This window comes from Equus quagga, chromosome 20, assembly GCF_021613505.1.
Source record: "Equus quagga isolate Etosha38 chromosome 20, UCLA_HA_Equagga_1.0, whole genome shotgun sequence".
Lineage (NCBI taxonomy): Eukaryota > Metazoa > Chordata > Mammalia > Perissodactyla > Equidae > Equus > Equus quagga.
The window spans coordinates 23,938,864-23,964,347 of NC_060286.1; the positions used below are offsets into that span (position 1 = coordinate 23,938,864).

The 25,484-nt window shown below is 36.5% G+C and overlaps 1 protein-coding gene and 1 long non-coding RNA gene across 5 annotated transcripts in view; one reads left to right on the top strand and one right to left on the bottom strand.

Moving 5' to 3' along the window:
- Window positions 1-2,754, top strand: part of LOC124230907 (uncharacterized) — a 38,371-nt gene extending 35,617 nt beyond the window's left edge. The window contains exon 3 of the long non-coding RNA XR_006886314.1: window positions 2,712-2,754. This is a non-coding gene — a long non-coding RNA (uncharacterized LOC124230907). The remainder of the gene's footprint in view (window positions 1-2,711) is intronic.
- Window positions 1-25,484, bottom strand: part of CEP128 (centrosomal protein 128) — a 376,345-nt gene that overhangs the window by 22,304 nt on the left and 328,557 nt on the right. For all 4 annotated transcript variants that reach the window (XM_046647430.1, XM_046647432.1, XM_046647429.1 and 1 more), the window contains one exon: window positions 1,609-1,686. In XM_046647430.1, coding sequence (XP_046503386.1) covers window positions 1,609-1,686 — 78 coding nt within the window. The remainder of the gene's footprint in view (window positions 1-1,608; window positions 1,687-25,484) is intronic.

Sequence of the window (25,484 nt, forward strand, 5' to 3'; positions counted from 1 at the left end):
AAGGTCTCAATTTTAATGACTGATATTGGAAAGTACAATTCTGAATTTTGAAAAATGGTCTAAAAATTTCACTATTTGGCATCGTCATATGTGATGTGTGTAAATGTAAGCTAGACTTGTAGATAATCACTAGCCCATATAATGAAAAATAATAATAAAATAATCTTTTGGTAATAGTAGAGAACAGAACTTTTAAACTGTACTTATGAATATTCTGTTCAGTGCAGACCACTGGGGAAAAAGTGAGCTGACACTGGAGGTTAAACTTTGTTTTTATGCTGTTCTAAGACAGGCATCTGTTTCTCAGTGACAAATGCCACCTGTTTCCAATACTGTCTCTTGTTTGCCCTTCCCTCATGTAGATAACTTTTGTTAGCTACAGAGAAAAAGGTGGAAAGGATGTGGGTGTAACATAGTGCCTGCTTTCCACACTGGGCAATATAAGAGTGAGTAGAAATCTCATCTTCTTGGACAGTGGTTTCAAAATTCTTTGACAGAGTTTTAGACTGCAAATATATAATCAAATCATGAGAAAGAATCAAAACTTTAGTAAAATATACTAGAAACTCTTGGTTTTATTCTATTTGTGATAGTCCAGATTTCCGAATGTATCAGCTCAACCCAAGATCCCACTCAAAAATGTTTAGTTACTGAACTACCAAAAACGCTTAATGAAAGGTGATTTTAAGATAGTGCAGATCTTGAGAGCCTCATCATATCAATGCCTCCAAAAAATCACTATGGCATGTCAGGCTATATTTCCTACTTACTATATCTCAAATAACATGTTAGATTTAAAGAGAACTTAAACATAAGTCATATTTTAAAGCCGATGTGAAATAAGAGGTTAAGTGGACAAAGAGAACTCTCACCATTGCTAGCTTCAGCCATATAGGGTCAAGAAATTATAAATCACTCAAATTTTCATTAAATATGCATCCATAAGGGGAAATGAAAAGATGTTCTCCAGCCTGGACCTTGTCTGGTAGGACTGGGTGGCAGGGTTATTTGCTTTGCATCTGTCCTCTATGAGGAAATCTACAATATTACAGTAGATAAATCCAACATGTAATTAATTGGCTTGATAAATGAAATGCTTTGTGGTTAGAGTTCTATCAACAAATGGCATGGGATATAAAATCTAAAACTCTATGTGGATTTGAATTCATGTAGCATAGTATCAGGGTAACCTGTGCACCATCATATCTCTAAACCAAACAGTGCTTTGGAAATCTGTAATTAAAAAAAGAAGATAATCCATAAATTAAAATTGCTTATCAAAAAAGGTATCTATTGTCAATGTAATGTGCTACGTCTTTTTAATTCTTAAGTTTTTCTAAATTATAGTTAAAGCTTTAGGTGGCCAAATGAGCTTCTACTAGTGGGGTAAAAGTTTTTATTTTCCTATATTGTGCTAATATATAAGTTCCATTATTTTCAATCCTGTCTTTACAAATGTCAATAAACTCTGATATGATGGTGCATTAAAAATCCCCACTGTTTTTCGGTATTTCCTCCCTCCCTACAATTTTCTTTGCACATCAGGAAGATGTCAAGTGTTCTCACTCAGATAAAAATACTGAAAGAGACAAGCCAACTCTTTCTCACTCTGAAGTCTTTGAAATCTTCTAGTAGGCTCAGTTTCTCAGGCACAGACTCCAGATGGTCCAAGGCCACTCGGGTACTCTGGAAAAGAAAACATAAGGAAACCAAACATTATAAAAAATTGATCAATACTCTCAGAATCCAACTACTAAAAATCAGTTGCACCATTGGTGTAAGCAGTTCAAGCTGAAGATTTGGAGAGTCAAATAAGAACAGATATAACAGTATTTCTAAGGTAAACATACCTTTTTAAATCAGAAGAATTATTTCCTTTCACACAGTATATGAGATGCATTTGCCAGACTGACTCAGATATGAAAACTTCCTGAATAATTGCTTTCATCTGATATGCTATGAAACTTTCTATAGAGTATTTCATATTAATATTAATTTACAAACCTGCTTCAGTGAACATCAGAAATAAACCACAAGGTAATACTGAGAGATGAATTTGCAGTTACGTATCTATGCAGCATTTAGAGATCCTCACACAGTGCCATTATAAAGAAGAAAAGAGTTCCCAACAATTATTTTAGCTAAAAAGGAAAAGAGCAGTTCTCAAAAGACTTGGGAAAAATATCTAAAATTAAATATTTGTGACAGGGATACAAGATCCTGGTTATAAATCAATAACTTATATAGTCTCTGATTAGCTAGTTCCTGATTTACACCCACCAATATAAACATTAAGAGAGAACGATCTGAAAATTATTTCAAAGCCAATGTGAACCAAGAGATTAAATGGTAGAATAGCCTTGAGACCAGAGACTGTATCATATGTAACTCTGTATTCTTAGTCCTGCCACAGGGCCAGCACACATAAGGCAGGCAATAGATGTTAGCTTTTAAATTTAAAATGAATTTTAATTATTAAATGAAGTAAACAACAACCCCTATGGCTGGTGCATGAGAAGAAAGTGAAGTGTCTTGAGAGAACCTGGACATAGGTTTTCACAGAGCTGTCGAGAAGTTAGTGGCCCCCCAATATTCCATGTGCTACCCTACATCTCCCATGTGAACGGTTCTTAACAATATGAGTGCAAGTGACATGTGTCACCTCTGGGCTCAGACAGTTAAGAGGCTTTATGCTCCCTCTTCCATCCCAGCTCCTGCCATGAGGACCTTGGAGGCCACACGCTCCAGATGGCATAGCTACAAGACAGAGGAGAGATGTTGACCATATCGGACTTCATGTGAGTGAGACATCAACCTCTACTGTGTTAAGCCATGAGATTTCAGAATTTGTTAGTGACCAATGCATAGCACAGCATTAATTACTGCAAATAATAACTGAGAATTACATAATTGAATGGCAGGCTTCTCAGGTGGCCAACTGGGTTTTTTTTTTTGACGGGGGGAAGCTCCAAATTATAAGTATCATGAGGCTTTTTTTCTAACGCGGAGTTCAGTTCTTCTGGAACTAGACAGGGTTAGGAACTGGTGTTCTCATCATTTGGTGTACCCACTTTCACTTAATCTTCCTATTTTAAATCACCTATCTCATCCTAATGCTGTTCTCTGCCTTCATCTCCAGTCGAGCTTCTCCAGGGCATACACTTACATCTCCGTGGGGTTTGTGTTGGGGCCGGGATGAAGAGAGGGAGTTGAGGGTGTAACTCCTCCTTGCAGACACTTTCAATGTGTTCATTTCCACCCCCTCCTTCTGCGGTAATTGGTACCTCCAATTCAAAAGCCTTTCTGAAAATCTACAGTGAATGATGCTGCTTTCCATCGCCATCCTCTGACAGGCGCTTGGGTTTCACCTTCTGTGTTCCGAGTCATTTTACCATTTTTCTTTTATTCTTTGACTTGGAGTCATAGATGTCTTCCAGTTGTCAACATGCAAATCAGTGTTTGTTTCTTCATATTCTTATTTTTCTAACGTGACTTTTGAGAGTAGAGCATAAACACTCTTACTTCGCCATTTTGAAACTGGAAGACATACGTGCTATTTCTTCGCATTCACAAAATCTTCCTTTTCTAGTTCCATTTAAAGAACTTAGTATTTTGTTCCTTCTGTTTAATATTTTATGATTGTCTTTTCTGCCATGCATTTCAAATGGCTTCATTTAATTTTTTCATTTGTAGGAAAGATTCATTAAAATGACGTTTCTTAATACATGCCATAACATGTATGTTTGTGAGAACAAGTAATTTTAGCCACCATATATGCTATATTTATTTAAATAGCAAAATTATAGATTTCTTCAAGAATCATATTGGCCCTTGGACAATAAAATACAAATCAATGCCATGGTGATTTTAAAGCAAAACTTTATGCATTGAATAAAATCTTCTTTATGAACAATGGTTCCAAATAGACTTGTAGTTATAAAACTTTCACTTTTTTCTTTTTTGGTGAGGAAGATTGACCCTGAGCTAACATCTGTTGCCAATCTTCCTCTTTTTGCTTGAGGAAGATTGTCTCTGAGCTAACATCTGTGCCAATCTTCCTCTATTTTGTATGTGGGATGCCACCACAGCATGGCCTGATGAGCGGTGTGCAGGTCCGCTCCCATGATCCAAACCTGTGAACCCCAGGATGCTGAAGCTGAGCGCATGAACCCAACCACTCTGCCATCAAGCCAGCACCTAAACCTTTTTCCTTTTATCCCATAATTTTTCTCATTCAAACGTGACACTCTGAACGTGGGCTAAGTGTTAAATTCATTTTGTTTTTAAAATAAACAAGTGATCTCTTTCCCTACAGTAACATCCAGCATATTATGCAAATATTTAGGCTTAAAATTTTCAATCAACTAAGTGACTCCACGAAAAAGTTTTTTCTTGCATGTTTCACATACTGGTTTATTTTGACTATTTGATTATGTTTTGGGGTGCATATTCAAATGGCTATGTCTTTTTGAGTGAACCTTAAAAAATTCCTTGGCTCCTTCTTTCCCAAGTGCAGTCATTTCTCTACTCCATCCCCCCACTCCCCATATCTCCATTAACATCTTTCTACTTTCTCATCAGCTAGTTGATTGTGGCTTATTATATATTCTACTTATGTGTTGTTTCTAAATATCTTCCTCAATATCAGAAATACTTTTTGGTACCATGACTGTCTCTTCATCCTGATAGTCCAGTCAATCAGTTAACATCAAATGTACATCTAGATATCATAGAAAGATCCACAAGACATAGATGGCACAATTCCTGTTCTTCAGGAACTTTTAACTTACTTTAGGAGAAACATGCATATGCGAAAGATGTAAGAATTATACAAAGAAAAAAGTGAACTGCATTTATTTTAAGGAAATTACACATACTGCTGCTGAGATTTCTAGGGCATCTGCAACAATAAGATGTGAAGTCATGAAGACAATGAGTCAGGCCTGCAGGCATCTCAGGTCTCATAATTTCATGCTTAAGTGATATTTTGGGGAGTACATTTATTTTCTGACTGTCCTTCACTCTCTCAGTATGCTTAAAACCAGCACGTTGGCATACAGACTTAAGAGTATGCATATTCACGTTCAAACTCTTTGTTTTGTTTTTTCAAATGTCAGATTGGCTGGGGTTCGGTGATAAGAATCTTGTCACATTACATGTCATTTCAAGCTCACTTTTCACCAAAAGCTAACAGTGCTAGAGAGACAAGAATGATTAGCAGATGAATAGTCTACCTAAGGAACTTGTTGGGTTTTAGAGATGCCATGAGGACCTATAGCATGTTAGTTCCTAGGGCAAAATACTGCATGCCGAGTTAGGGAAGCTTTTTTATTTTTAAGTTGGTTAATTATTTCTGCCTTATATAGTCTAATGTTTAAAAGGGCACAGACAAGTCCCCATTGTTAGAATTAAGGGAACAATTTCTCAAGTTCATTCAATAATGGCACCAGCAAATGACAGGTGCTTAACCTCTCTTTAATTTTCTTAAAGCAGTTTTCTAGAACTAAATCAGACATTCCCAAAGGGGTTTAAAGACTGTTTCTCCTTTGAAAGTGTTACAAGACAGTAAATTTCACATCAAATTTGAAAACAAAGAAAAATTCACAATTAAGACTCCATTTCACAAAGGACCAATACACTGTGTATAATACTTGGCTTATCTCAGAGGTTTAAGGAGCTAGACTTCCATTAGCCTAGGAGCAGTGGCAAAGAAATGATCAGTTACTCCTAATCCTGTTTAGAAGCACAATGAAAGACTGAGCACAAAAATATAATTCAATTTTGAATATACTTCTTAATCCTCACACCACTGTATGATGTAGATACTACTGGTATTCCCATTATACAGATGAGGCAACTGAGGACCAAAGTGTAAAACCTCACAGTCACGTGTTGGCAAAACTGGGATGTGAATCCAACAAGTCAATATTTTTATGGTCAAATCAGCAGTTAAAAAGGATAGCAACTAGAAGCTGTAACACTGAGTGCTTTATGTGAATTCCCAATCCCTCTCTAGCTACCAACTCTTAACAGCTAGAATTTTGGAGATATGTCCTTGATGGGCTTATTTCTGGAAGAGAAGTTTTAAGATGAACCCAGGAAGGACTTCATCTTGCCAGTGCTGAAGAGTCTGTGCTCAAGACCATGCATCCAAGCATATACACACACAAAAGGGGTCGGGATATTCTTTCTGTTGATTAGAAGAAGTTAAGGATGAGATTGAATTCTGTGGTACTCACTATCAACCCCTTTTCTTTTTCTGTAACACTTAGCATTAGCATAGCACACTATCTGGCCACAAGAGGTGCTTCAATAAATCTCGGCTGAATAAAGACCGAGTTATCGTGCTCTAATGAACCCACTAACTCTTGGCCTCTTTATTAAAAACTCAGAAGCAAAAGTTTGCTGTTTCATGTATTTTTCTCTAGACTAATGGCAAGATCGAGTGGTAGAAACAACAGTGAAACTCAGAAATCCTACAGGTGTGTTTAGATATCTGCTGAAAAGGGCAAAGAATAATCTGGCAATTTTACTATTCCAAAATCTTCAACACACACCAAACTGCCACAGAGCTGGGCAGTTTGTACCGGTTCACAGTTATTTTTCCTTAGTTGTCCCTTTGTTTCAGACTACAGGGAAACTGAGTAATACAATATGACAACATAAGTGACAGCAATTAGAAATTAGAAAAGAGCTTCACTGCAATTCTTAGATTCCTGTCTCCTGTAAAGACAGCTTCAGAAACAGATTTAACCATAGGTGTATTTTAGTAAATACACTTCTCTTTGTAAAAATGCATGTGTTTATTTTCTTATTAACATCTAACCACTACCATTTTCTTCTACTGCTATTGAATTCATGTTTTGAAGTTTAGACGATAAATAAATTAAAGGAGATGCTGTCTATATTTTTATTTTAAAAATAAGTGTGTGCATTTTTGGCAGTACACGGATGTTAAATAAACAAGGTTCTGAAGCAGTTTATTTGGGTTCAAAAATGCAATTCTATTTCATTTGGAAAGAGATCCACTGCAAAACTTTCTTGACAAATGGTTGAAAGATGGTAAAAGGACCTGAGTAAATAAGTTTCAAGGCAAGGAAAGGTGAGATCATAAAAAGGATAGACTGTCTGCCTTTTCATTTGTGGTGACACAATCCAGCACAGCTGTATCGGCTTCATAGGGCCCTCTTTTCATCCAAACTGTATAAGACACCCACTGGAAACAAACTGAACAGTAGCAGAGAATGGACTGGCAAAGTCATTTTGTTGATGCGTATCCTTCAAAGAGCCCCAGTGCTCAAAGTTGTGTGGATTTCTTGGAATATCAAGAGCCCTCTACTTCTAGATTGTGTACTTTAAGAGAGGTCTCAAAATCAGACACTCACTTAGCAGTGTTTACGCGTGTCTTGGGGTAAGAGGGTACACGGGCTTGTTAAATAACACCAGTTAACATAGCAATATGACATCAGTGACAACATTTGAGCTGAATTCCAGAAAAATTTTCGTCAACAACAAATTCTATTTGTCTTCATATAACATCATTCTAGTCAAAAGTGGTAGATCTCCTTTAAAAATCACAAATTTATAAAATTTGAGAATAGGTAGCATATCTTCATTGGAAAACTTGGACAAGGAAGGCTTTCTAAGTATGTTCCAACTCTCATTCAAGTGAAGAAGTATATGAAACCTACAGAATCTGCCATTCCAGATTATTGCTTTCTTATTTTTAGATATAAGCAAATTAGAAATTATAGCCAACCTATGATCTTATTATTAGCTTAATTTGAGGATTTTTTTTCAATAAGACCAAGAATGAGTTGAAGGAGAAAGGAAGACAGAGGGAATAAAGAAACATATCTCTTCCCCTTGAGATGCCCTCTTTAAATATTTTTCTTGCCACTCCCTGATATCAAGGAAAAACAGCACAAGAAGACCAATAAGGACTAGTTTAGTGTTCTCTGTATGCTTAACAAGAATTAGATCCTTACAACTGGTCTACAAGGAGGAGGGTCTTGAGATTCACAATCTAGTTTCTGTGAAATCATTTTATTTCCTAAAATTGAAAATAAAATGTACTCATAAAGAATTTAAGAACATTTGCCAAAAAAAATGTGATTGTATGTTAATAATGAGCAAACAGTATAAGCAAGGGCTTCCTGGAAGAGACCAAGTTTAGTAATTTCTGCTAAGGTGGCAAGTAAAGAAACTATGCTTCTGGATTTACCAGTCCCAGACACGTGTTTCTAACTGGCCCATGAAGAAGAGTGGTGAGGTGGAAGGTATGCTGAATTGGAAGTCAGCATACCTAATTCATGCATATGCGCAGCCCCAGTAATTACTTACTTGTCTTGTGCGATTTGGGGAATATCACTTTTCCCTGCCCTTCTGAGCCTCAGTCTTTCATTTGTACAATATGGATAAAGAATGATGACCTTTATTATCACACACCCCCAGGGCAGCTGTAATTATCAAGTAAGAGAGCGAATGTGAAAGTACACAGCAAATTGTCAAGTACTTTCCAAATAGCAAGTATTAAAAAAACCCTGATTCTGGGAGGTACTGTCAACTCTGGGGACTTTCAAATGCAGAAGAGGAGGCTAGTGGCAATCTAAAATTACAGCTAATAAAAATTAGTCAACAGAAGACAAAGCAGAAACAAGGCAAACAATTATAACTATACCCAATATTTAGAAATACATTTACTGTTCTACAAACATCATCCAAAATATAAAAGTAGTAGAAGCGTAATGGCACCTAAATTACTTTTGTACATACTGTGCCCTTGGTGGAAAATATTTCCTCCAGTCTCTTTATCTGGTTAAAACTTTTCCCCTCAACATTATGAGCATTTTCAAGCATATAGGACATCTGAAAGAAATTTACAGAGATCACCCATATGCCCACCACCTAAATTCTATTATTAGCATTTTCTTATATTTGCTTTGTCACGTATTAATCCATCTATCCATCCTTATGTCTATTCATTAATCCAACTTACTTTTTGGAAGCATTATAAAGTAAGTTGCATACCTGTAGTACACTTTCCCCTAAAAAGTTTAGCATGTATATCAACTCCACCTCAATATTTATTTTTTAAATGTAAAATTTACAGCTAATGAAATGCACAAATGTTGAGTGAACTGGTTAATTTCTACTACCTTTCATCACTTCCTCAGGGAAGGCTCCCCTCTCTTCAGTGATTCCCTCAAACAAACTCTCTGTTGCATCATTAGCTTTCCTTTGTAACACTTACCAGAATACTAGGGTTACATTAATTTGTGTGATTATTTGATTAATGTTCATGTTGACATTGGAAAATAAGCATTATGAGGGGAGGGAATGTCTGTCTTCCTTCACCACTGTATCCCCAACATTCCACCCAGTGCCTCCATAGTAGAGATACTCAGTTACTGCTTCTTGAATGAACGAATGAGTCTTTCTCAATGAAGGAAATACTGTCATTCATTTATTCAATCTGCAAACATTTACTGAATGACTACTCTATATCAGACACTGTTCTAGAGTGAGCTGACCGGGAGCAGGACAAGATGAGGCCAAAGATGAGATGGCTTAGGCAAGATCTTAGAGAGCCTGTTAGGGCACAGTAAAGTTCTTGCATTTCATTCTGAATGAGATAGGAGGTTTTTTGAGGGTGATGAGCAGAGGGGTGACATGCTCTCATTTACACCCAAAGTTGTCTGCAGACTGCTAGCCCCTCATTCCCAAGCAAGAGAAGAACTCATGGAGTTTGGGAGTACTGGGAGAAGGTGAGACAGGCATCTCACTCCCAGGCTGGGGACTTGCTGAGCAGCAGAAACTCCGAGACCCACGTCAGAGGTTCCATGTGAGTGGAGCTCTATGAGAAATTCCCTGGGAGAATGTACTGAATGCTCAGAAGGACAAGGATGCCACACCAAAAGCTCTTGATTTACCCAGAATACTCTGACATCCCAAGAACACATATTCTCACTGTAAAGTTCTAAAAATGTCTTAAATGTCCACAAAATGCTTCTCCAATAGTTTATTTAGATTAAATTAGAGAATATTTTTATTTGTGGTAGCCTTCTGTTGAGGACAGCCAGCAGGATAATAGTGGGAAAGATCACAGATTAGAAATCAGGAGACAAAAGGTTATATCTCAGCTTTGCCACAACCAGTTAGATGAAACTGGGAAAATCAATTAATCCGTGGACTCTCAGTTTCCAAATCAGGAAAATGGACAAGTAGGATCTAAAAATCTCTAAGAGCCATTTTGGCCCTAGTTATAGTCTACCGTAGCTTTGACTTCTTCCCCTAGGAGGTTGGGATCTGATTTTCATATTAAAGAATATGAAAGAAAAGAAAAAGGTTTTAGAAAGAGAAAGTAAAACAAGGAGAAAACCTTATATCAGATTCTAGGGGTTCTTATTTACCCATGGATACCAGTGGGATGGGAAAACCTTCACTCTTCTATGGCAGAAAGCAAAGGTAATGACTGCATAAGAAAGACAGAAAGAAAGACATTTTTGTCTTCTTGGATGTTCACTCCATCAAATGACCAACTCCAAATATTTGTGATTTTGTATTTTTAAAATGGATACTTCTAAAAGCAGGCAAAAAACTTGCTTTTCATTTTTTTTTCCACTTTATAACTGGTCAAACAAAAAAAAAATTTCTTTTTTACAGTTCTCCTCTCATCTTAAATACTGCTAATTAGCGTCTGGTTCTATCCCCACAAGCGTTATTTGGTACTTTAGCTTCCCTCCTCAAAGCTTCTGTGCCATCATGACTTTGCACATGAAGGTCCATCTGTCTTCCACGTTCTCTACACACTGCTTAAGTTAGCTCTCTGATTCTCCTGCAAGACTTGGCTTGGTCACACCTCCTCTAATGTGGTCATTAAAAGCACAAGCTTTTGAGCCAGTCAGCCTGAGTAGAAATCCTGGTTTAGTTACCTACTGGTTATGTGTCCCTAGGGGAGTTCCTGGATCCCTCTGCACTGGGACTCAGTTTCCTTATCTCTATATAGGAATAATAATAATACCGAGTGTAGAATTATTGTAAGGATCAAATACATTAACACACGCAAAGTACTTAGAGCAGGGTGGGGCACTAGGAAGCACTCCAAAAAACACTAGCTTTTGTTACAATGATAACGCGAGCTATCGTTCTGTGAATGTCTCCCTTTAAGTCTGGGTGAGGTGCCCATCCTCCACGCTTCCTTCCTATGCACGCATGCCTCCTATCACGTGTCTGATCATTTCCTAACTGCGTGTTTACTTGTCCCTTTCAGAAGACAGCGAACTCCTTAAAGGCAAGACTGTAATTTTCCCTATATTTCCAGTGCTCAGTACTTGGTATCACACACAACAGCTTTTAGTTTTATGAGAAAAATCTTCTCAACACAAAGATCAATAAAGACAAATGTAGAACTTAGAAATGTTGTGGAAAGAAAAATACAGCAGAAATTATTTTTTAAAGGTGATTTCAAAAATGAACTGTTTTTGAGGGACAGAGAATATTTCTAAACAGACTCAAAATCAAAGAAATACAAAAAACAAAACTGGAAGAAAGATGAGGGATAGTAAAGTTGAGTTATATGCTCTAGATAGAGTTAAAGAGACGAAGAGAATAAAAACATTTGTGGGTCTAAGAAGATGAAGCAGGAAACATGTGATGTGAAGGACAAGCTGCTTCCTGTGGACAAGCTGACAGGGGCTTAGCCATGCTGGTTATGACAGGGACACACGCACAGGGTAGATACCGAGAAATGCTAATGATTTCCCTGAATACGGCAAAGCCCTCGCCCCAACGCATCAAGACACGCTAAAGTAAGCAATCACACTTGCCTCCTCCATATTTAACATGGAACAGAGGGTCCTGATATGGAATACCGATAAGGAACGATAATTGTTCTGGCTGAGGTAGGGTCCAGTCTAATTTACTTCAAAGGACCTTGGTGAGGTGAACATAATTAATCTTCTCTGTTCTCAAAATAAAGGGTTATTTTCTTTTTAAGAGATGTCCTGTGTTCTCAAAGAGAATGACAAAACAAATTAATCATTTTCCATTACTCCACACACAGCACTTGGATGTTGAAAGAACATGTGAACAGTTAATCCCCCTATATGGATGAGTTTCTGGTGACAGGCAGATGAGATCTAAATAGAAATCAGGCAAGGTATTTTATTTTTATCATCATGGCTTTGAGACTTAATTCAAAAATATCTGAGATGGACTCTGCCTATACTTTTAAAGTATCCTTTCATAATTAATCCTTTTTTGAACACTTAGAAACACTCTTTTGGATCTTGTACAAACCATTCCTCAGGCTGACTGCTGCCAAAGCAGACAGAAGCAAAGACTGTCTAGAATTTTTTTTTTTTGCCACGGAAGATTAGCCCTGAGCTAACATCTGTGCCAATCTTCCTTCACTTTATATGTGGGTTGTCACCACAGCATGGCTGACGAGTGCTATAGGTCCGCGCCCGAGATCCAAACCCGTGAACCCCGGCTGCTGAAGCGAAATGAGCCAAACTTAACCACCTTGCCACAGGGCTGGCCCCCTAGAATATTTTTAAACCATAGAAAATTCAACTGAACTATCTCTTAAGGAATCCCAACTGCCAGGTTATACTTAGGTCTAAGTTATAGCAATACATTTTGGCAGATAGCTCACCTCAACAACTAATGTCAGAGATGAACTCTAAGTATGTTTGAGATGCTCTGTGAAGAAATGGCCTGAATGGCTGAACAGAAGGGCAAGAGGGAAGAGATGGATTATATGTGAGCAAAAGTATATATTTTTAAATAAAGTCACTCAGAATTTTCAGCCATTGGCTGAGAAAGGTGGACCATGAAAGCCAGTGGGTATAATACAGCCGACGATACTATTTGGTGAGCAAATTTATGTGACATTTATGTGACACAACCAATTGTTTTCCTGAAACTTCAATTGCCAGAAAGTTTTTTTTTTTTTTCCCTTTTTCCAAATGAAAGCCATGGATTCCTTCAACTAGACAACAATGAAGCTTTGTGGCCTGGCGGTTAGTATGAAAAGGAGTTGGTCTTGCCAAAACAATTTGAAATTTTGGACTTCGCCTCCTTCCCCCACTGCACTTTAACATACGCAACTAAAATGGACAAGTTCTGCAGGCTTTACTAGACACATTAAAAAAAAAAAGTAGCCAAAACCACATGACTTTGGATATTTAAAGTATGTTATGAAAACATGCAATACTCTGTAAATTAGGCAGGATTTCACAGCACTTATTATACAGAAACTGGATTGGACATCCAGTCTTTCCTTATCCAACAAGCATTTACTAAGCACTTACTATGTGAAAATTAAACTATAATATCACTACATCAGACTTCACTCTGCTAAAGCTGACCAGATTTAGTTCAAGTGTATTCTTTCAGTTTCTGTGTGAAAATAAGTTATTAGGCCAATAGAGAGAAATATGTATATTATATTGTAATCTTTAATTAACTGCCTTTTTCCCCATTAAATTGGGAAATTTTAAGTATAGGGACTATGCCTTATTGACTATTCTTTGAATCTATGGTGTTAACACATAATAGCTACTCAATCAATATTTATGGAATTTGGTGCTACAATTGCTTCTTAGTCATCCAGTAGCTATATATGTGCAATGATATTTTAGAAATTTGCTAATGTGAAAGGTCATATAATCTACATTTGATTTGGGGATGATCCCATATGCTGCCAAGTGAATATGGGTGTGTCAGGAGTTCTGGGATACACTCTAAATGAAAAATGAAGTTGCAACAATAAGATCAAATTATGTGAGAAAGGTATTCCACTTTTTTTTTTGAGGACTCTTCCTCCCTACATTTTCTCAGGATATTCTAGTACAGGACACCCATAAGAAGTACCACTTAGAAAGACCAAATCTGAAGTATTTTATACTGCTTTCCCTTTCCTTTGCTCCCCAACACCCAACTTTAGTTGGAGGCCAAAGGTGAGAGCTTTGCTCTATATTATTTCTAAGAAGGTGCAGACATAGGTACATATCACAAAGTCATGCAGAGTACTACTTTAAATATACCTACTCTCTCTCTCAGAAGGAATCCAGTGCTTTAAAGGAAGTTTCTAGAGATGCAAATGGGATGCCTACTGACAGTGAAAACTGGGCCTATCAAATTTACTGTAATGTCACTTAAAGTCAGTTGCAATTTGCATGCACACTGTGGGAACCACAGAAGATTCATTTGTAAAACAAACAAACAACAAAAGAAACAAAAAGATGGTCATACAGAATGGCAGTTTGCTCCAGATACTGGAACACAACACACTTTCGCTTAATCTTTAATATAGCAGGAAAATTAGTCACACTATTTACTATTCAGGTCCATTGGGCAGATTTTTAAAAAACATTTTAGTTATTTGATAAATAATTTAGAGAAGAATAAAGAAATAGTAAAAATAACTTTATTAGACATTTTAGTGAGAATTTAAACATGTTACATATTCTCCTGGTTTTGAAGATAAGAATGCTACAAATTGCTGTATAGTGCCAAATTTCCCCACTCTGTGAGCCTTCCTAAACCCCTTTTGCAGGGTCTGATATGCAATCTGATAGTTCATGAGATACTTGTGTTATCCTTGCAAGAGGAACTACACTTCACACTCAGTCGTCTGCATGGAGTAGTCGGTTGGCACATGTTGAATGGAGAAATGAATGAAAGGCACTGATCGTGATGCTATAGCTAGTATTAACCCTAAAGTAGAAAGGAGAAACAAGAAAAGAGAGATGAAGGAGGCAGGTAGTTTACAGAATCTTAGTCAATATACTGACAGCAACTTGACTAAATAGCCAATTTGCCCAATTTACTGATTTATAAAACAACTTATTTGTTTTTTAACTGTTCATATAGTTTCCAAAGATATTGTTTTAGTAAATTAGCCAATTTGTTAAAATCAGAGAATGAGTCATTTGATCAATTAATGACTAGGCAAATTTGCCCTCCAAGTTAGGTCTGATAACTTTAAATTTTAGGAAGATGCTAAAATTAAGCACCCTAGATTCTAGGAAAATAACATTTGAGAAAGAATCTTACAACTGCTTTTTTGGTAGCTTAGAAAGAAGAAATACTGGGGACAGAATGATGGTATCAGTAGAAAAGGCATGAAATTAATTCAGTGGAAATGAATGGGACTAAATCCAATAGCTAGGAAGGCAGTCACACTAGGCTCTAGGGAATGGACTGTAAAGTACCTTCTTAAAGTAGACACTGAAGATGGCCCAAATCAGTGATTCTCAACCATGACTGCACATTAGAATCATCTGGAAGAGCTTTAAAAAATAGTGGGTCCTGGGGCCGGCCTTGTAGCCCAGTGGTCAAGTTTGCATGCTCTGCTTCAGTGGTCCAGGGTTTCCCCGGTTTGGATCCTGGGTGTGGATCTAGCACTGCTCATCAAGCCATGCTGAAGCGGCATCCCAAACAGCAGAACCAGAAGGACCTACAGCTAGAATATACAACTGTATACTGGGGGCTTTGGGAAGAAGAAGAAGAAGAAAAAAAAAGAGGAAGATTGGCAACAGACGTTAGCTCGGGGCCAATCTTTAAAAAAAAAAAAAAAAATTAGTGGGTCCTTCTCCAGGTCAACTGAATCTGGAGGCTGGGAGTGTGTTGAATTAAAACTATTAGCATTATTAAACAAGAACTGTAAATCTAAATTTCTCAGAGCCTAAATTTGAAACAATTGAACAGAATTTTGGGGGTTAACTTTACATAATACAGAGTAAGACAAATAAGCAGTGTAACAGAAGTAGGACCAAAATTCAAATGTCCAGATTAATGAGCCAAAACTTTCCAGTCCATATACTCCTCTTGTGACTGGTGAAACACACACAAAGGAGGAATGCTTTTAAAAATTAGAAAAGAATTTTCCCACTCCCTATCTCATTTGATCTTCTCAGCAAACCTGTGAGACAAGCAGGACAAGTATGAGGCCCATTTGATAGATAACAGAAATTAGGCTCAGAGAAGTTAAGGGAGTTGCCAGTGCGAAAGAGCCAGGACTCACGACCAGCTCTTCTAACTCCCAGTCCACCAAATGCTAATCATTCTCTAAGAAATCTGGGGATCACCTGGCTTTTGCCTCACCCTCTCACTCAACTCCTACATGTCTAGGAACAAACACACTCTTCTTCAAGAAAAAAATTGATGTCTAATGAGGAGCTTTGAGGTGTTATAGAGCAAAACAAGTTCTGAGTTAGAAATGATAGGAATAAAGATGAAAATAGGAAGTTCTCTGAAAAGATATAAAGGGGTCCAAGTGTTCTAAGTCAGTGAATCTATATTTAATGCGTTTTATACTCTCTGGTTAATGTCTGGTGACAATGAAACAAACCAATCAAGGATGTGTTCCATTGACCTTTGCTGTGGATATAGGTAGAGAGTGAGATGTTAGTATAGAAAAACATTGAAGAGGCACCATAAAATCATTTATGGAACACCAGCTATGCAAAATAACTAAGAACTGAGCCTAAAGAGAATAATGAGGGAAGGGCTATTTTGATGGTTTGGCCTTTACTGTTTGATATTCAAGTATAATGTAATTGGGGGCAATGATAGGTTGAAATCTTTCACTGATGTTAAATAATTAACATAAGACCACTTTGGATATTTATATTAATAGTGCTAATAGTGACAATTTATACGCTCTCCAGCCTTTCATCTGAGATCAAAGTTTATTACACGTCCTAAACAAACTTTATAAACACTTGTGTAAGTGGAATTAGAGCTGCTATGCAGATGCATAAAATAAAAGATCAACTGAGGTGTTTAATATCACTGAGCAAGCTCAAGACAGAACTAGCAATGCAACCTAGGGGGCACGTCAGCTCTTTTCTTCAACATTCAAAAGGTAGAAAACTAGATCAAAGTTTTTTTATGAAACTCCACTTACCAATAAGTTGAGGGCATATTCTGACAACTCTAAATATGGTCTAAGAATGTCAGTGTCCTATTTATGAGTCTACTTCTTGCCCTGCTCAAGGTAAATAAGAGCTCTGGCTGTTAACTTTCTTCCTCTTCACTTTGTATCATTCACTAGATACTTGTAAAGCGTTCCTTAGTCATGTCTTCATTACTCTCACCAGTCACAAGTTGAGTATGTGGAATGGAAAGAACATTCTGTCACTAATCAGGACACTTGACTTCTAGCCCTAGTTTTGCCACACTTGGCAACTCCTAAACTCCTCTGGTCTCCAGACTTCTCAGCTACAGAGTGAGGGTTTTGACAAGGATCTCTAAGACTCCTTCCTATTGTAACACTATCTAAAATGTGAGAGCCATGGCGGCAGGGATCTCATTTGCTACACACCCTAGGACACTACTGAGACATGGTCGGGATTCAACAAGTATCTGTTATATAATATTATATAATTAAATCAGGGTAAATTGTTTGACAGTAACTACCAGCAAGGTGGACATTTTGTGAAGATCAGATTTTTAATTCCCCCATAAAGAGCCTATGATAAAGAGGACCTTTTAAAAATCACCTAGTTCAGCCCTATCATTAAAAAAATAAGAAAATTGAAATGTAGAGAGGTTAAACAACTTGCCCTGGGTCATGTGCCTGGCTATCGTGGAAACATGACCAGAATCTAGCTTTTCAGATTCCTAATAAAATACAATTTTACCAATTTTACCATATCACTATCATTTTAAACTAGGCATATAGTAATTTTCACTTGAAACTTGTATGTAATTGGTTAAAATTAGATGCACAAAATGAAAATACTCCAAATCAGATTTTATTTAAAAGCTACTTCAAAAATGTGTGTAACATACACTACTCACTCCAACTAGACATTAAGAGTGTCTAGTATTTTGTTTTATAGTTAAGTTAGGATCTTTGAAAAAAGATGTAATACACCATTACTCTGAAATTTTACACAGACGTGCTCTCTTAAAGGGAAGGGAAAACATTTCTTACATGTATTACATTTTTCAGAAAGATACTTCCCTTGTGTTTTCTAATATACACTCATATTATCTTCACAATATAAAGCAAGAGCTTTTTATCCAGGGAGGGTACTATGCTATTGATAGTGTTTAGAACAGGACCATAAAACACATTATCCAGCAAGGCAGTTAGACTGTATGACTACCTATCAGCATCAAATATGAAGCTGTCAGTCTGACCTCCAAACACTGAGCAACTCAATAATACTAAATTCATCTGCTGGTGAAGCTGCACTCACTACAAAATTTCTCAATGATACTTTCCCTATGTCACCGTGTTTATGAAAAATTTGAGGCCTGTAAGAAATCATTTTTGCAGGCTGAAGGAAGTTTTACATTTTTAAGTTGGTCATCACCTTCAGCCACAAGGTTGCAACTTTGAATAAACAGCCTACTTATTTTACTAGCATTTTCTTCATTTGACCATAAGCACGGTCGTGTTTAGAAATTTAACCCTTTGAAGATGACCCCATTATTGGAAAACATACATATTTTAATAGTGAGTAACACAGAATACAGTCTCTGTATTTTGGGACAAGGTGGCGAAAGGAGAATGTCTAGATTGTTTCAACCAAGATCCCTCATGAGAGATTCATGAGGATATTTCCGTTTGCCCTCGATGCGAATATACAGAAGGTAGACTAACATTAGAGCAGTGGGAAACTTGGCAGAACGGGCTAGGACAGGGTTTGTGCAAACCCTTTTTCCGGTTTCAGTTTGAATGGGTTCCCAGGAAGTGTCAAGTTCGAACAAATCCAAAATTTTACAATGTAGCTCAGCCAAAACTGCTGAGATTCACCTGATTCTGGGTCAAAACCGTACAGAGCACACTGCGTTTTATTTGGTGTAAAGCCAATTTGACTGAACCTTTCAGGCAACTTCAATGAGAGGCTCATAGCCTTGGCAAAACCAAAAATGAACCTAGCTTGATCTTTGGTTTTGAAACAGCAAGTTCTGGCCTTCTAAGGCGATAAAGGCAAGTTTTACTTCGCTTCAGGATTCTTACAAATACTTAGAAGAGGCATTGCAAATAATTAACAGTTATTTGGCCAGATTTTACATACTCAAGTCAGTTATTTCCTGAGCTTAACCGGGTCACCTCAGTAAGTACATTAACTCTATTGCGTCCACATACTCCTAGCGGCCCTAGAGCAGAATCTGGTGTCCTGACATAGAATAGTGGTCCTTCTTCAACAAGTTCTGTATCTGTAGAGTGGACTGGACCTGTAGTAGAGTGAAGGACAATTAGTGCCAGATCCAGGGTGGGAGGGAAAGAAGATTACAAACAAAAACTCCAACAGCCATTGTCTAATCTGACAGCAGACATGCGAAGTGAGAGCATACAGTGTTAGTTAGTAATTTCCAGAGACATGCTGGCATACTCTTAGACTCTTGGACACCGAGATCTTGAAGATCAACCCGTGTGCATAGTTCAAATCTGTGACCACTAATATTTGCTGAATGAATCCTTTAGAGATGTGTTAAAGGCTCTAGCAGTTTTTTAAAAATAAAAATATTTCTGACGGTTTTCTAATGTTTTGTAATTTTTCCCAACATAGGCAAATTTATGTATGTTTTTCTCTACATAGCTACAGGTTAGGATTGATCCTATAAATTATGTTATCTCTGTTAAGTATACATTGAAAACAAGGGAGCTTAGATTGCTCTAAGGAAATTGAATTGAGGAGCTGATTAAACACTGACAAATGGCAACTGCATAATTACACATTTGCTCTAAGTCAACGGTTTTCAAAATTTTGAGTAGATACTCCCTAAATAATTTTTAAACTATGTATCTCCCTTATCTCCCCTTACCATACACATCCACTTTTAATTTGTCTAAATGTTTTCATCATGAGTTTAGGTAGTTGCAAAGGATGAAATTTCTGGAATATTGTAAATATTGACATTTTAAAATAAGACTCATATTGCTTATATAAACCTATCCAGTGAACTTTATAAATACTTCAGTAATTTGTTACCATCGTTTATCTACTTGCAAAATAACTAAATAAGCTCCTCTTAAAAGGTAGAAATTTTATATTGTTCCTTTTCCCTTTGAATTTATTTCCAATCTATTTTCCCTCACAGACTTTTATCCTAACATAAAATATATTTATGCTTGCAAGCTTTTTATTGGTTATCTTATACTTCATCCTTCTCTGTAACAAAAATTCATACATACAGAGAAAAAAACTGACTTTTAAAACTCCCTGTGACCATAATGCTTTGTGTTACACTTTTATAGATTGAATTATTACAATTAGTAATAGATATATTAAAACTTTTGAGAAAAATTATTAAATGTGAAATGTCAAAACCCTCAAAGCTTCCAAAAGCATCTCTCTCAATGGGGTGGATACAGCTTTCTCTTCTCCTGCACTCAATTAGCTCATGTATCCATTAGTAAATGCTAACTTTTGTTTGAATAAAACAGGTTTCCATTTCATTTCTATTCCAACTTTTTGTTTCTATAGATTTAATCACTGAGAAATCTTGTTCACATAAAAAAGGATATGAAAATGAAAGTAGTTTTGTTAGAACAATGTCATTCAATTTCTTGAATGCCTTCCTAGTTTTATTGCAAAGATTACATAGGGATCTGTCATCAAAAATTAATTTTAATGATCTATCAGCTCGATTAGGTCCTCTTTCAATTTTGCTGAAAGAATTAGAAATGACTTGGCCAAAGGATTGTAACATAGTTATTCAAGTCATTCACTTTCTCTTTCTGGAAGGTATACCAGAAAGGCTTTATTTACCAAGACTTGTCAAATGACTACAACTGTTCTTCTTTCACTTACAAGCATTTCACTGAACTCAACATATGTAAAACAATTGAGAAAAATAAAATTGTTGTTAATTTTAACACCATTCTATTAGTATAAAATTTTTAATACGTTTATTTTATCTTAGCATTAAACATATTTTCATCAAGACCTTAAAGCTGCAGATTGGCAAAGCCAGTCCTCATTGTCAAACCAATCAGCCAAATCAGGCTTACTTTCTGGCAGAAAATTGTCTGACTTCCTTTTTCAATTCTGTGAAGTGTGTTAATGTGTTCCTGTGACAACCATCTCACTTTTGAATCATAATTCTAGGACAGAGAAGTAGATAAGGCACGGAGCCATGCCAGTGTTTGTCACCTGGATTAAATAAGACTGCTGCTTTCAATTACATATTTCTTTCCAACACTTCTTAGTTTTGTTTTCTGGAGCTATACATTCTCTGATCACAGTAGGATGGTGGAAAAGATGAGGTCATTAAGTAAAATTGTCTTTAATCCCCCTTAACACCAGTCAACAACATTATGTCAATTTCAGAACACCTCATTCCCAACACCCCATATATCTAACACAACTTTTTGTTCTTATCAAAAATACGTGTACAACTAAGAAGGACAAAGAAGCCTTATCTTAGTGACTTGATTAAAGGAGGACAGGAAGGTATCAAAATCTTAAATTGAAGCTTGTTTGGCACCCTGAAGTGCCTGGGGGAATCTGCCATCATAGGAAGACCCTGAATGGGTGAGATGTAGGTTTTTCTGTAGATTGGGAGGAGGGCGACCATTTTGGGAGAAAGTGCATGTAGAAGCTGAGGATATAAAAATAGATTCTCTTACAAGTATTTGCGTCCGAATACCCCTTGGAAGATCTTTGCATACTCCCAGGGTACGCTACTGCAGTTTGAAGACTACTCCCCAATTCATCAGCTATCGTTAAACATTGCTGTCAGGGGCAGCATTAATCATGTTGTTGTAAAACTTAAAAAAAGTGCTGCTAATGTGTTTCAATTCCCTTTGTTTTTTAGTGAAATGTGTCATAGATACAGAAAAGTACATAAAATATATACATACAGTTTAAAGAAAAGGACAATTCCTCATGGTTTTAATTAGGATTTCCCTGGTTACTAATGAAGCTGAATATATTCTCACATGTTTCTCCTTCAATTGAAATGCTTGCTCATGTCTTTTACTCTTTTTCTTTCCTTTTTTGGAAATCCGGGGTTTTTTTTTTCTAATTGCTTTGTTGGCAATAAGATTTGGATACAAATTGATTTGGATACAAATTGCTAGTCATTTATATCTTCGGCTACAAATATACTCTATGTGGTTTTTCCTTTCACTCTTTTTATGTTGCCTTTTGATTCACAGAAGTTCTTAACTTTAATGTGGTCACAACAGTCATTTCTTTTATGATCTATGTTTTCAGCGCCTTTTTCCCTCCCCAGAAATCCTCCAAAGTCCCAAGGTCATGAAAATATTAAACCATATTTGTTTTAAAGTTTTATGATTTTGCCATTCACATTTAGGCTTTCATCCATTTTTTGCATCTGAGATAGGGTTCAATTTCATCTTGTTTATACCATCTGTTGAAAAGTCCATCCTTACTCCCCCGATAGGTGGTGCCAGTTGTATCAGATAGCAAGTTTCCACATATACATATTTCCGTTTTTGGGTTCTCTACTTGATTACGTTGACCTATTTCTATATTCCTGTGCAAGGACTCCACTGTCTTAATTTCCACAGCCTTAATAAGGTCTGATATATGCTAGGAAAACTTCCCCCACCTTGTTCTTCAGAAGTGTCTTGGCCATTCCGGGGTGTCTTCTCTATAAACGACTTGTGTTTTTGTTGCTGTTACTGTTAAGATTTTTTCCTATGTACTTTGTATTTGTTGTTACTTTTGTATTGATATACTTTGAATTACATTTTTTCACTGCTTGTTGCTGGTGTTAGAAATAAAATGGAGTTTCATTTACTGGGGTTTTTTTTGGGCACCTGAGCTAACATCTGTTGCCAGTCTTTCTTTTTTTCTTCTTCTTCTTCTCCCCAAAGCTCCCCAGTACATAGCTGTATATTCTGGTTGTTGCTCCTTCTGATTGTGCTATGTGGGATGCCGCCTCAGCAGGGCTTGATGAGCAGTGCTAGGTCCATGCCCAGGATCCAAACCTGTGAAATCCTGGGCCACCGAAGTGGAGCATGCAATCTTAACCACTCAGCCACGGGACTAGCCCCAACATTTACTGTTTTTTATCAAACAAACTTGTGAAACTCTTTATTTTTCATAATTTAACTATGAATTCCTAGAGCTTTTTATATCAACAATAACATTATTTATAAATAATGATAGTTATACTGTTCTGGCTAGGACCGCCTGCACAGTGTCTAACAGAAGTTGTGGAATGGGACATCCTTTGCTTGTTCCTGGTCTTAAAGGAGGACTTTCAAAATACTAAGGTGATATTTGCCATAGGTTTTTATCACATGACCTTTATCAGATTAAGGAAATTCCCTTCTGTTCTTAGTTCGATAAAAAGATTTATAATGATGATAATGATATCATGGGAGTAAATGCTTCTTATTCATTGATCGAGAGGACTGTATTAAATTTATTTCTCCTTAATCTGTCACTATGGTGAATTTCTTTGATTAATTTTCTAATATTAAACCAATTCTGAATTCCTAGAATAAATTCAATTTGTTCATGATGAACTATCCTTTTTCTACCTTCCTATCCCCTGGATATATTTTGCTAATGTTTTGTGTATAGTATTTTTGTATCCATGTTAGTATATGAGAAGTCCCTTAATTTCCCTTATTAATAATTTCCATGTTTGGTTTCATCTTAAAGATTATGCTAACACATGATAAGTTGAACATGTTCCCTCTTTTTCTAGTTTCTGGAAAAGTTTTTGTAAAACTCAAATGATTTGCTCCTAGAACATTTGGTAGAAAGTATCTATAAAATTATTTGGGCTTGGTGGCCCTTCCTGCAGAAAATTTTAATTGAGCAAAAATTGTTGATGAAATATTTTATTATTTTTTAAAAATTTAGTTATGATACTATTCATGTTATTTCTTCTTAGTTCTGGAAAACTTTATTTTTCTATTGATTTAGTTATTTCTCCTAATATTCAAATGTATAATTGCAAAATTATTCACAATACCCTTGTATGTGGTTAAATTCTCCAACAGTTATAATTATATCCTCTTTTTCATTCATAATATTGTTCATTTGCTCCTTCTCTCCTTTTTTCTTCATCGATCATGTTGAACACTGGTCTTTCTATTCTTCTTTTTAAACAATCAACTTTACTTTGTTGGCCCTGTCTATTGCATGCTTGTTTTCTATTCATTAATTTATAGTCTTTTCTCTATTTTTTCCTTTATTTTGCTTTTTTCTTAGGTTTACTGTGCCATCCTTTTAATTTCTTTTGTTGGGTGACTAGCTCATTAATTTTTATTCCTCTTTTCTAATATAAGCATTTAAGCCTTTAAGTTTCCCCATAAATACTACTTTTGCTGTATCACACACATTTTAATATATAATATTTTCACTATCATTCAGTTCTGTATATTTTATAATTTCTATTATAATTTACTTTCTGACCCATGAGTTGTTTAGAAGTTTACTTTGAAATTTCCAAAAGTCTATATCTTACCTGGCTCTCTTTTTGAATCTCAGAGCTAGTTATAATCATATCACTAAATTCTGGCCCATGGAAAGGAAGAGAAATGGTATGTGCAACTTCTGGTTTCCACTCAAGGGAAGTTACATGCCCTCCTTTTCGTTCTTTTACCTAGTTAGAATGCAAATATAAGGGCTGGAAGTGGAACAGGCATCTTGGGCCAGGAGGGGGAAGCAATATATTGAGGATGGTGAAACAAAAAGACAAAAGCAGCTTGAGTTTCTGACACCATACCTGCCATGGACACCATCTATTTGAACTGTCACACAAGAGAGAAATTAATTTCTATCGTACTTAACTCACTATTATTTTTTGGTTTCTCTGCTAACTGAAGTCATGCCTAACTTTAACTAATACAAAAGCATAAGTATCCAAATTATCATGGTATTAATGGAAATGAAAATAAAGACAGATTTGAAAAGTGCTATGAACTGAACGAAATTTGTGTCTCCAAGATGAACGGCCTTATATTCCCCTTCACTTCCTAAAATGACTCTTACTTTACCATCTATGTCTCCTCTTCTCCCTTGACTTCCCACTTACAAGTTCACTAGTTCTCTTCTCTAAATCCTGGCATCCACTTTAACCCTGCCTTTTTGGCACTAGAATACCCCAACCCTTAATTTTCCAAGCATATTCCTAAAGTTGGATTACTTCCAATGTGCACTTTTCCTATTCTTATTTGCAGTCTCTCACCACTCCACTCTATCCTAAACACTATTCCTAGAGTTGTATTCCTATTCACCACATTACCATGACACAATCCCGGATTAAAAACCATGAATGGCTCCCTATTGGCTAAACAGCTGTGCTACCACTTTTTACCCACCAACCTTCAATGCATATGATGGCGAATGCCCAGAGATCACAGCACTCTTTCCAAAACAGCAGTCAGCATCCTTCCCAACAGAATGTTTCAGTAGCTAGTACCAACCAGGAGGAACTGGAACTCAGGAAGAAACCCATTTGTCTCCCTGATATAAAAGATCAAGTCTAAATTCCTTGGTTTGTATTTCAAAACTCCAAAATGTCTC